The 13,226-nt window shown below is 48.1% G+C and overlaps 1 protein-coding gene across 4 annotated transcripts in view; it reads left to right on the top strand.

Annotated features, from left to right (window-relative positions):
* Window positions 1-7,589: 7,589 nt before the first annotated feature.
* GRHL2 (grainyhead like transcription factor 2) overlaps window positions 7,590-13,226 on the top strand; it is a 71,586-nt gene continuing 65,949 nt past the window's right edge. For all 4 annotated transcript variants that reach the window (XM_027804200.2, XM_027804151.2, XM_027804096.2 and 1 more), the window contains exon 1: window positions 7,590-8,031. In XM_027804200.2, the coding sequence (XP_027660001.1) occupies window positions 8,012-8,031 (20 nt within the window). In that variant the 5' untranslated portion in view covers window positions 7,590-8,011. The remainder of the gene's footprint in view (window positions 8,032-13,226) is intronic.

Raw genomic sequence — 13,226 nt, 5'->3', positions numbered from 1 at the left:
AAGGGCAGAACAAGATAGAATAGTTATCACATCTCCTGGACTGTCAGGGAAGCCCTTCCAGCAGCAGAGGAATAGCAAAATCTACTTTCACAGCAGTCTGAGTAGAGATAAAGCAGGCTTGTAGGTGCATGCAGGGCATGTGCATTGTATAAACATGGTATCACTGAGATGGTGAACCAGCAGGATGAGGGAAATGATCATCCCCCTGTACTCGGCACTGGTGAGGCCACACCTTGAATACTGTGTTCAGTTTTGTGCCCCTCACTTCAGGAGGGACGTTGAGGTGCTGGAGCGTGTCCAGAGAAGGGCAACGGGGCTGGTGAAGGGTCTGGAGCACAGGTCTTGTGAGGAGCAGCTGAGGGAACTGGGGTGGTTTAGTCTGGAGGGGAGGAGGCTCAGGGGGGACTTTATTGCTCTCTGCAGCTGCCTGAGAGGAGGCTGTAGGCAGGTGGGGGCAGGTCTCTTCTCCCAGATAATAAGCGACAGGATGAGAGGAAATGGCTTCAAGTTGTGCCAGGGGAGGTTTAAATTGGATATTAGAAAAAAATATCTTCACTGAAAGGGTGGTCAAACACTGGAACAGGCTGCCCAGGGACATGGTGGAATCACCACCCCTGGAGGTGTTTAAAAAAACGTGTAGATGTGGTGCTTAGCGACATGGTTTACTGGTGGACTTGGTAGTCCTGGGCTAACACTTGGACCTGATGTTCTCAAAAGTTTTTTCCAACCTAAAGGATTCTATGATTCTGATAGAACAGGTTGATGAAGCCACTGCAGGGGATCTAGAAATGGGGTCTTCCCCAAGCCACAAACAAACTGATCTTGAAGATCCTGAAGAACCAAACCCAGGCACTAAGAAAGGCCAAAGATTATGTCAACAAGCTGTGGTCTTACATTGCACCAAAAGCTTAATGGAGTATATTATATACTGCCTTTATGTTTATAAATGAAACCAGTTGGAGACTTTCTTCTGAAATACTTCTCTATTTCAAAAGAGAACAGCGACAAATAGAAAGTGACACCGCTACACCTGTCTGTAAAGGTACTAAATGCAAAGCTGACAAAGCTTAAACAGAAACACAGAGACACAGGGTCTAGTGACCTTTCCATAGAACAAGGCGGTCCAGATATCTCCTGGCTCCAACACTGGTTCCTTTTGTGCCACCAGACAATCCTCTTTGTCCTCTGCCCTTCAAATAAAGTAACTGCCTGCTCCTGAGAGCAGCCACAAGGACAAATGAACAACAACCCAGGGGCTATCAACCCCACCTCTTACTCAGCATATTCTGAAAGCAGCTTTTTCCATTTGCTGTTATTTCTTAAATACCTCGCTATCTGACTATAGTATTGACCTATTTTGATGGAAAATTGTATTGATTTTCAGTGAACAGGATGATCCTTCTACAGGTTTGTTTCCCAATTCCTGCTACTCCGATTGGAAAGTATTTCTGTGGATTCCTTGGGCTGCATTTCCTGAGTGTGGGAAAATTAAATAAGGAATCGTTTATATGCCATCCTTCATCTTCTGCATGCTGGAACACTTACACCTATTTTAGGACAGACAGTTGGAACAAAAAGACACATTCGTCACTGGTTTTAGAATGCTTATTATTGCAGAGCAGCATTTTAGACCCATGGCACTTCTATATTTTTTTTTAACTCTCAACATGCTTATAACCAATGCAAAGACTTTTGAAGCTCTTAGGTTTTCCACACTGATCACATCCCTGTTTCAGTTTCCTTTAAAATGGTGCTCTACAAGTTAACGGTTCAAGAACTGACTGACGAAAGCTGGGAGCAGCAGCCTCAGTGCAAATACAGACTTGGCTCTTCCCACTTGCCAGTTGAGAGCACTCCAGTCTGGGCCTCCATGGAACTTAGAGAAGGCCAACCTACCTCCCCCTGGGCACTCACTGCAGTACCGAGAACAACCATCAGCTCATTTTGTACAACTGAGGGGAATCAGTGTTATCAGGTGGAAAAGAAAGAGGAAAAGAGAAAAGAGAAAAAAAAGGAAAGATAAAAGAAAAAAAGAGAAAAAAAATATTTTTGAGAAAAAGTTGGTTTTAAACTACTACTGGCAATTAAAAAAAAAAGTTCTAGTAATTAAAGAAGAGAAGGCTATATAGGTATCAGGACAATTTTCTTCTTACATTCCCCGGGAACAGTTCACAACCTAAATGAACTAACAGCATTTTACTTCACCCCAAAATAGTTCAAATGAGGATTACTCAAAATGCATCTAAGAATTTGCAGTTTTGTTCTATGACGATGCAAAAATCCCACTGATTAACATGGGAAGCTGGACAAAGCTTTAGGAAGATGCACTTAGCATTTTTCTCACAGGTCAGGTTATTTAGGTTCTCTAGCTCTGCCCCATAATGACATCACACAATTCTAATGTCAACTTAATTAACATATTTCCAGAGTCCTGAATCCCACATGACCTTAAATTGTCTTTCAGAAATGCCTTATTCTTTTTCACACTATGGTTTTACACTAAAAGCAAAATTACCGTCATTAGGTGACCTAACTGTATTTTCCCAATGTTTCAAAATGCTTGAGTGAATCACTAAAAACCACTATCACGTAGATCAAAGCATCCACAGAAAAACTATCATTCTATATTAAATTCTACTGAATTGGTTCCAAAACTGTGAGTAATCTTTATGAAATGGATTGGTACTTTTTGATGTCTGCTAATCAAATATGAACCTAATATTACAATCTCTTGTCAGACTTTGCTGCCTTCTTAGCTGTCTCAATGCCTCAATCCTGAAAGGATTTCCACGCTGTGAGCTATTTTCATCACCAAAAATGACTTGTCCTGTTTTAAGCTGAAACAACACTGTGCACCACACTGCAGACATACAGGATAGTCATGTTTTAACTTTGACATCTTTCAGAACCATGAGTTCTACATTCATAATGAGCAAAACAAAAATAAATAAAGTCCCTCCTTTTTTTTCTTGCATGTTTTCATACTGCTTTGATGAATCTAAAAGAAATGCAAATTAGCATTTCAAATAGAAAGTGCCACGCTGGGCTCCACACCTTACCCTGTGGCCAGGAAATACTTGATATTCCATGGTCCTCCAGACTGCTGAATTGCTGCTGTCATACATGTGGAGGCACCTGAGAGCTCGAGGTTGTTAAAGGGTTCCCAGCAGACCTGTCCGGGGAGCACAAATTGCAGTTTCCAGGGAGCACGACAAGAAATAGATCAGTATTTGCCATTAATCACAAAGTCTTCTGTTCTGATAGGACTTTTATAGTTTCGTTGTGAAGCACTAGAAGTAAACTGTGAACAGGGTCCTGGTTACTTAGAATTACTTTCTTAAAGTTAACAGTGTAGAGTAATTCATTCTTAGATCATAAGAATGATCTATTTGGGGTATAGGCAGGTTACACTGAAATCTTTTAAGCTTAGTTTGATGTACATGACGGCTTCATTGAAGTCAGTTGAGGATCAAGGTCTGCCCAAATTCCAATAAATAGGGTTTCATACAGAAGACAACTACAAAGGAAAGGCTATGGGGAGGATTAACAGTAAATGTTGCATATCACAAAATTAGTAGGTAGGTGGTTGTCTTTGAACTTACTGTGAGAGTGCATTTCATATCAACAGCCACCAATGACATAGAAAAACACAAATAAAAATCATGTGGTAATCATTGCCTACTGAAAACAGTTGTTTTCAAACAGCTGCTCTCTCACTGAACTGCTTTACAACACTGTTTTGATATAAATATCTAACATCTTTTATCACATAGACTTCTTTTAACGGTTTTCAGGAAAGATATTTTAGGTACTTAGTGCAATTAGCAAGCCTAGTTAAGCCTTATTTGTACACTCTTATTTCCTTTACCCAGTGCTGGCAAGTCCAAACAACATTGATGCTAGCTGCTATGGAGTAAATAGCATAAACATGAGGTAAAGCTTTAGACAGTTGAATTCTATGCTGAATCCTTACACCACCACAAAAAACTATCAGTTGCTGTGTAAGCAAAGAAGCAAGCACAGCATGAAAAATGGTAGTTTATGATTTTAATTTTTTTCTGTGCACTCCAAAGACAAGTCCTAGATTTTAAATAATGTATTGCATGACTATTTCAGTTTTGCTTTACACAGCCTTTACTCTACAGGAAGCGAGACTGGTCTGGCCAGAAATAACATTAGCTGATTTTTCAATGACTAACAGATTAGTTTATAATAATCTTGTAGATCATGAAGAATGAACATCAGCCTGGGTTAGGTAGGACTTGTTTGACCTGCTCAGCTAGAGGTGGACTCCGACACTTTCAATTGGATTCCAGTCTGCAGTCTGAAGCAAAAGGCTCATCTAGAAAATGATAAGCCCTATGCCTACCTACCTAGTTAAAATAATTTTCAGGGTGCATTTTACCATCTAAGCAAGTCCCAACTAAATAACAGTTGTAATCTCCAACAACCGTAAGAGTTTATTACTGTATTTTCCACTTAATATTCCTAACTTTGACCTTGGAACACCACCTAAGACGGTGAGCAGTAATTCAGTCTTCTGACTACCTCATTCTAAGAGAATGTCTCCTGAGAGCAGGCTGCTAAAGGCAGTTTTGTATTTGACCCAGTATTAGAACAACAAACTCCATTTCAGGTTGAGTTACAGTTTGGGTTTGGTCCAGGACTGCAGATGGCATCAAACGCAGTTTTCTTTCTTGTAAAAATCACACATCAGCAGCATTTCTACCTTGGGGAAGGTGGCATTTTCAAAAGCGCTCATCACTGATCTTCCTCTCCTTCTTCCTATACATTTCATACAGGAAAAAACAGGGGGAAAAATTACATCCAAATGTTTCTCATAATTGAAAAATTTAAAAAGAGAAAGAGGATACCCAAATTGGTGTTAATCCTATTGATGGTACTCAAACAGGCAATCTTTTCAGATCTCAAAAGTTTATTTCAGCATAATAAATATTTGGGAAAGAAACCTTATCATTTCTGCAGTTAACAGGGGTCTCCACTAACTGAAACTGTTACAGCTGTTTCTACCACTGTTTCTACAAAACAAGTCACCATATCTCATAGTATTGTGCCTGAGAGGCTCAGTTTGTTTCAAGAATACATAGTAATTCTGTACTCAAAATGACTGCATTATTTGCAATTAATATGCTGCTCTGTTTCTCTTCTGTGCTTCATAGAATAGGACCATAGAATTATTTAGGTTGGAAAAGACCTTTGAGATCATCAAGTCTGACCGTTAACTCAGGACTGCCAAGTCCACCACTAAACCTAAGCACCACATCTATGCATTTTTTAAACACCTCCAGAGTTGGTGATGCCACCTGCTCCCTGGACAGCCTGTTCCAATGCTTCACCACCCTTTCAGTGAAGAAATGTTTCCTAATATCCAATTTAAACCTCCCCTGACATACCTTGAGGCCATCTCCTCTTGTCCTGTTGTTTGTTATCTGGGAGAAGAGACCAATCCCCACCTGCCTACAGCCTCCTCTCAAGTAGTTGTAGGGAGCAGTAAGGTCTCTCCCAAGTCTCCTCCCTTCCAGGCTAAACAACCCCAGTCCCCTCAGCTGCTCCTCACAAGACCTGTGCTCCAGACCCTTCACCAGCCCCGCTGCCCTTCTCTGGACACACTCCAGCACCTCAACGTCCCTCTTGAAATGAGGGGCCCGAAACTGAACAGAGTATTTGAGGTATGGTCAAAGGCCTTTATGAAGCCTTATGGCTTCCCCAGAATGTATGATATAAAATAATGGATACAAGTATTGTTATGAATAATAGCCTACAAGCTGAATACCAGTATTAGTTATTCAATATGCAGGCCACATTAGCAACTTCTGATTTGACTTACAGATTGTATAATAATGTTTCTTTCCCGTGACCAGTGAATGGTAAAAGAGAACAGCTAACTAATATCTCGTGCTCAATCAAAGCATCATTGATCTAGCTAAAGTATTTTGCTCATTCTGTTTAGTTAAAGTGACAGAAAACTTAATTGGGGTATGTTTAAGCTGACTTAAAAGTGATTTATATGTAATTGGCTTAATTTGGTTAGTTACTATGAATACAGATAAGGCCTGACACCCAGTAATAGATATTTGTGCCCAATTGCAATCCGATAATAGCAAAGACTTTTACAGAGTCAAGTTTGATTTCAGCTTTAGGAATAAGTGAAAGAAGAAGAAAATCAGGCCCCAGTTCACAATATTACATGGTGTGTGTGTATATATATATACCTGTATACATATATATTTGGTTATACAAATACATATTTCTGTGAATATCCCTTCTACTACTTTCCCCTCTCATGCAAAATCAAATGTAGGAAATGGAAAAATGCCTTCACCTAAGACAGTATAAATTTGATGGTTCTGGCATCATTCAGCTAATCCTCTTGCAAAGATCACTAAGTAATATAATGGTCTGCCCCACATAATGGTGCATTCTTTACACATACAGCACTATTTGTACAGCAAAGGTTATCAGCAGTCAAGATGGATGCCTAGTATAGGAAGATGTCTCCAGGACAGGCGGTAGCAGGAAGAATTGGTGGGGTCCTGGCCTGTCTGTGATTGAGGGATGGAGACTGAGAAGGGGTAAGAGTAAATGCAAGTCTCTCTGCAACCCTTTCACTCCCTATTCCCAAAATGACCCAGTGGGGGGAAGATGCCCTCTTCCTCATCTTCCCCAACAGGGGCAAAGCTGCTGTTCATGCAGTCCTGGTAAGCTCACTTGGTCTTCGGGTAAAGTATGCAGTAGGGTGCACTGGACTGAAGGGTGACAGACTGATGCCACAGCCCTCTATTCACTTCGCCGCTGAGTAACCGTGCCTTCCTCAATAAATATCCCGTGCCAGCTTTCCCATTTTCTCTCCAGTTTCCCCCTGCTGACAAAACAGATCCTTCAACCCACCCCCTCAGCTCAGCTGTTAGCTCTCCGATCCATGCAGTGCATGTCACCACTTCACCCTTCTGCCGTGAGATGCCTTCCACACCAAGACGTTCACCGTCTTCAAACCTGGCTGGTCCCAACCGTGGGTAAGGTCAAAGAAAAAAAAAAAACCAAAAAAAACCCCTAAACCAAACACAAAAGCAAAAGATGCCTGAAACTCAACAAAAAACTTTACAGAAAGTGTCCTACAAAAGCTGCCACCTCTTGGGGCACCACCCAACGACAGCCACAGGCCAGCCGCGGCTGCCCGCTGCAGCCGGGGGCTTTTGAGCACGGATTCTCCTTCCCGCCGGCCGCCCGGCGGATGAGGGAGGCCGGCGGGCGGGCGGTGAGGCGGGCGGGCGGTGAGGCGGGCCGCTGCGGAGCCCCGCAGGCGAGGGGCCTCGCCTCAGCCTCAGCGGCCGCCGCGCAAGGCACCAACGGTCCTGCGCCGCGCCTCGCCTCAGCGCGCCTCGCCTGCCGAGCGCGGCCGGCCCGCGGCGGGGCGAGGGGGTTTGACGGCGGAGCGGCCCCGCCGCCTCAGCGCCGGCTGCCCCCTCCTGCCGCCCCCTCCTGCCTTCCCCTCGGCGGCGGCGGCCCCCGCGGCTGCCTCCCGGCGCGGCGCGGGCGCGAGGTGCGTTACCTGGAGCTCGGCGGCAGCCTTACCTGTGCGCGCCTCTTCCAATGGCAGCGCACCTGCCGGGCCGCGCCGCCCAATCAGCTGGCGGCTCGTCCCTCTGCCCCGCTCCTTTAGTGAAAGAATCCAGCGCCGCTCGGGAAAGTTACCTGTGCGCGCCCGGCCCGGCCGCTCTCTGCGCCGCGCCGTGCCGTGCCGTGCCTCGCCGGCGCCCCAGCCCCAGCCCTGCCGCTCCCCACATGCGAGGGGGAGGGGGCTCTACCTGTTCTACCTCGGCGGCTGGCTGCGGAGCCGGGAGAGGGGGGGAAGGAAAGCAGAATTACCAGTAGCTCTGGTTCTGCCGTCCCGGGCGTTCACACACACCTTCACCTGCACAGACCTGAAAGTCCAGTTCCGCCAGGGAGACGGAGGCACCGGGAAAAGGGGAGAGAGTTCATTGGATCAAACATGTCACAAGAGACGGACAAGTAAGTGATCGCAGGCACGCCGCTGCTCCCGCTGTGCGGGGCTGGCCGGCCCGTCTGGCTGGTTGTGCTTGCCCCTCTGCGGTGGCGGACGCGGACCTGCCGGGACGGCGCTTTTCCCTCCGCAAAGCGACGCCGGAGCGGGCGGCACAGCAACTCCCACAGCGCCCCAGGACAAGGCTGCGGCTCGCCGCCCCCCGCCTCTCTTTCCATCTGGTTGTGGGGTTGCGCGATTGCTTTTTCGATACCCCTTTTAGTTTAGGTTTGGATGTGTTTTGTTTTGCTTGTTCTTTTTTTTTTTTTTTTTCTTCCCCCCCCCCTCACCTCGAGGGTCGCTTTTCGGGAGGGGGAGCCCTCCTCGCCCTAGAAGAGCGGAGCGGCCTCCGCCCGCCGAAGGCCCCGGACGAAAAGTGCTTCTTGGCTTTTGTATTAGCGCAACAAAGGGCTTTTATCGCGGCGGACACGGCCATATTCCTCCCCTCGGCTGGCGCCGGGCGGGCAGGGCAGGGGGCCCGCGGCGCCCCGGGCCCGTCCAGCGGGCGGCGGGAGGAAGGGCCCGGCCCGGCCGGGTGCTCCCCAGCTTCGGCCGCCCCAGACACTGCGTGCGGCGCCTGGAGCCTCGGCGTCCTGACCTTGTTTTCCCGGCGGGCCCGTGGCTGCCCGGAGACCGACGTCTCAGCCCGGGGTTAAAAAGTAACTTTCCCAGTAGCGACGTCGGAGGCGGCGGAAGCGGCCCGCTCGCTCCGGCCCGGGCCCGCCGCAGCCCCTATCCCGCTCGGGCGGGTGCACGGTGTCGGGGGCCGCAGGCCGCGGCGGCCCGGCCCGGCCCTGGCGGCAGCGAGGCATACAGGGCAGCCAGCCCCGGGGCGGGCGAGGCCGGGGGAAGAGCTGCGGCGAAGTAGGGGGCCCCCCTTTGCCTTCCGGAGGCGTCGGGGGTCGCTGGCCGTGGTGCCGGGCCCACCCGGGGCATGCAGCAGGACCGAGCCGGAGCCAGGGCTGGGCGGGCGCGGGGCCCGTCGCGGGGTGAGAGAGGCGCCGGGGCTGTCGTTTGGCGCGCAGGCCGCGGCTTGCTCTTCTGCCGCCCCAGCGAGCGTCCGGTTCCGCCAGCGCTTCGTGCCGATCGGCCCGAAACCAGGGGCTGCCCTTATTTGCCCCCTTCCCCGGCCCGCCGCCCCGTGGGGTAAAGCCGCTGCCTGCGTGCCCGCGATGGCAGCTTGGCGTGAGGGCCGGGGCCTGGCAGGGAGCGTGGCGGCGGCCTGTTCCTGTGCGGCGCCCAGGAGCCGCCCTGAGGCAGCCAGGCGGGAAGGCCATTTTACCTTGCTCGGGTTATTAGTGTTTCTGCAGGAGGCGGCTGGGGAGAGTAACGGGGCACGGAAGATGGAGGGCGGGAGGCTGCAGAGGCCAAGCAGGAGGCAGCAGTTTTGTTTTACAGCTGTTGCGGTGCAGGTAGGAGCGCCCCAGCCATGAGCGTAGTCTCAGCTACGCATGGTGCTGCTCAGATGCAAGCCCTTGTTGGGCTCCCCAGGAACCTTTGTGGCAAAGGAGTTGGAGAGGAGGAGCCTGGTGTTGGAGACATCTGGTTGAGAGAGGCTCGGTGACAGCCTGCCTGTCAAGGAGTGAAAGAAAGAGATTATCCGACAAAAGAAAACAGCAGGGTTGGCTGCCCTGATAGGGAAGAGGTGGAACGGTTCAGAGGAGAAAAACTTTACAAATAATTTTACTCCCGGACTTTTCAAACATCAGCCATCGGTAGGATAGTGCAAAGGTAGTTACTGACGTGAAGTTAAACTGACTGTGGTAGGAGTTGGGAAGAAAGTGGAGTTTGGGAATTCATCCGAGGTGGGATGGGAACTAATGCCTTAAGCGGCCAGATAAGAGCAGTAAATGATTTAAGGGCAGAGCCCGGAGGGGTTGCCAGTGATGCAGGTGGGAGCAGCTGAAACAGCCATTGAGCTGGGAGGGGAGCACGATTAACTGCAAAAGAGCTGAGAGCTAGCAAAGGGTCAGAAACTAGGCTGCAGCGGATCAAGCGCAGTTAACGGGGGGGGGGGGGGGGGGGGGGGGGGGGGGGGAAGAGAGAAAGAGCAACTTCGTACCACAGTCAGCTTTGAAACAGAAAAACAACGCAGTGGAAACCAAACTCATGTACGAAACTAGGGTACAAGTGATTCCCCTCTGGGTCTAGGATGCTACTAAGCTACAGGACTAACATTCCTTCCCAACAGGAACAGTATGGCATAGGTATAAGCTACTGAGACTGGAGCAGTAACGCGCTTCATCCCCTGCTCTGTGTAGTGCTGCGGCTGTTACCGCTGTGAGGCATGTAAGAGCACTGCAGAGCACGTACCCTCATGTAACAGCACTTCCCCCGTTGCAGGTATGCCTGTGATCTCTTTCTGGTTAAGGTGTTTAGAAAATTCATAGGGGGTAGCTAAGAGTTTGAAAAGGGAATAAAAAGAAATCTGCTGGGCTCTCTATACAAAAGTGTAACATGAGAAGACAAGTACATTTGTTTTCAGAAAAGATGACCAGGTGGAATGAGATATTAGACTTGGGGGGAGTGTGCATGGGAAGTTTTTTTTTTTTGTTGGTTTTTTTTTTTTTTTGTCTTTAATTGTATCCAATTAAAACCTAATCCAGAGAGTACAATATTATTCTCCTCCACATGGCCTTTCTTTTACTTAAAAACAGATCTTCCCTACAGGCAAGACTGGAGAGGGAAGCTCATTATTTTGAGGTCAGTTAATTTGTCAGTGTCATCGGACATGTTTTTGTGGGGTTTGTGCTAGTAAAGTGCCAATGTAGAGGACTAAGCAGCTGAGGGGATATAGAAAGCATGGAAAAAAATATCTTCCTATTTCATCCTCTGGTGGGATTTGCTGGGTGTTCTGGAGAGGTGGTACACCCTGCTGCGCAGTGGCTCTGCAGAGCTGCCTGCAGTGTCCCTCTTTGAAGGGAGGAGCAGGGACAGGGGTGCTACTTTGCACCATCAGCTGTGAGGGGGGAAGGCGGACAGTCAGATGAAAATGCTGAAGAACAAGTTGTTTGATTCTAATGCTGAGGGTCTTGGAAGGGGAGGTTATCCTTACAATAGTGTGCATATCTTCCTGTCTTTCCCTTTAGTCTTTCTGCCTAAGCTGGGTCTTACCTGCTTGCTTCCACAAACTCCTTGGTCAGAAGAGATAAGGCATGATTTCACCTGCATTTTTCAGAGGTAGTGCCAACTTAGGCACTCCTGCCTCCATTCCACCCTCTCAGCTGTGTCAGTGGAGCTGTTTGTGCAGCCAGAGAACTAGCTGAGGGGAGTGTTGAGAGTAGCGTGATCTCCTCTTGGAGGTTATTTTTAACATCCATTTTTCATTGGTCTGGGCTCTTCATATGCAGAGAGGTTGCAAGAAAATGGCAGGTGTTAAAGAAAGAACTGTTGGAAGTAGAACCTCTGCAGAAGGAAATGTGTGTCCCTGCCTTGCTGTGGATGTTTTGGAGGTCCATGCAGCTGTTTCAGTTACCATCCATTCCCAGAGCCACCATGAGGGGACCCTAGGGGCTGAGCAGAGGCCGGAAGGGCATAATCCCCTTTGCAGGATGTAAAGATGGTTCCAGTGTTCACTTCTGCATTTATAGGCTGAATAATTGTTCTTATGGTAGTGTACAGAAAAAAATTACCACCACAGAACTTCAGATTAATTGCTGTAGTGCATTAGTGGAGCTAATTGGTGACCTGAATACTTGTGAGACTTAACAGGGGTTTAGAGGTTGCCTGGATGAGGAAGAGCAATTGTACAACCACTTGGGATCTGCCTGGTAAATGCCATAGTTGTCCCTGCCACTGCTGGTGTTGTGCGAAGTCGTGAGTCCTACATAGACTGGGACCGCAGCAGCATGAAGAGGCGGCTTGGTAGCAGGCCGAAGGGTGCTGGTGCTGTGGCTCTTGCTAGCTGGCCAGCCACGTGACTGCCTGCCAGTCAGGCTGGTCAGGCTCCCAACATCCCCAGTATGTGCAAGAGCTGCTCGGGACACCAGGTGTATGGGGCTGGGGCGTGCTCAGACTGACCACATTAAGGAGGACTTGGGGCAGCCTGGGTCTGCAGCTGAGCATGTGCTTGTGGGTAAATAACTGAGGGGAGAGCGAGCCTGGTGGGAATGGGTTCAGACCTGCTCCTGTGTGTCGGTGGAGGCATGTTCACATCCAGCATACTACTTGGTACCGTCTGTGGCAGAAGTTGATCTTGGACTCTTCACAGAGTAATTTTGCCCTGGTTTCCTATTTCTTCCTCAGTGTGTAAATGCAGATGTCTTGCCTTTGTGCTGTTTAACTTAAGCATCTAGTACTATAACAGCAAAGGACATTTATAGTTTACAGTGTGATTCTGTGAATTGTTCTTGATTTTTCTTTTGGAGGGCCAAACATGTTTCCCATCAGCAGATGCCGAGTGGCAATTAGGTCACAGGCTACTTTTTTTTTTCTTCTCACCCCCACCCCCACTCCTCCACTGCTGAGTGCCTGGATAGGGTATCCACTGAGATGATTTTTCCAAAGTGTTACTCATCTTGGAATGAGAGGAGAAACAGGAATTGGAGGTGTTTAGTGCTTGCTCTTTGCAAATGTCAGATGTGCTGTCATGAACAAGCGTCAGATGTGCTGTCATGAATGATCCCTGGAAAACCATCTCTGTGCAAAGAAGATGGAAAATTGGTATGCAGAACCGCATAGAACTTGCAACCATAAGTTTAACTGAGAGAGGTAAGGGTATCAAATGGTTACGTCTCACTGTTAACACTGCTGTCTCTCTGGTGCTGAAGTCTTAAGACCAGACTGAAGATCAAAGCAGAACAGGAGGGAGGGGATTTTCCCTGGTCACTTGATTGTAATGGTCGTGTAACCTCTTCCCTGTGGAAGGGTCAGCAGGAACATCATCGTTCTCTTTCTGGCAGGGACATCTGAAGGGGAAACAATATTACACCAGTTGACATTTGTTGTCAAATATTTTCACAAATATTAATCCAGTGCGGTCTGCTGATTGGTTACCTTAAATTTTTTTTTCCCCATGGTTATGGAGCAGCCAGTTAAGCTGCCCTTTTTTTTGTACATGTGCACACACACAAAATAGCACTTTCAAATGCTGATCTAGGAATTCATCCTGAGATGAATCTTCATTAGCTTTTAAATCAGTGATTAGGACAGTAGTAGCTAATTA

The sequence above is a fragment of the Falco cherrug genome, chromosome 3, assembly GCF_023634085.1.
Source record: "Falco cherrug isolate bFalChe1 chromosome 3, bFalChe1.pri, whole genome shotgun sequence".
Taxonomy (NCBI): domain Eukaryota; kingdom Metazoa; phylum Chordata; class Aves; order Falconiformes; family Falconidae; genus Falco; species Falco cherrug.
This window is presented reverse-complemented; position numbering and strand designations above follow the sequence as displayed.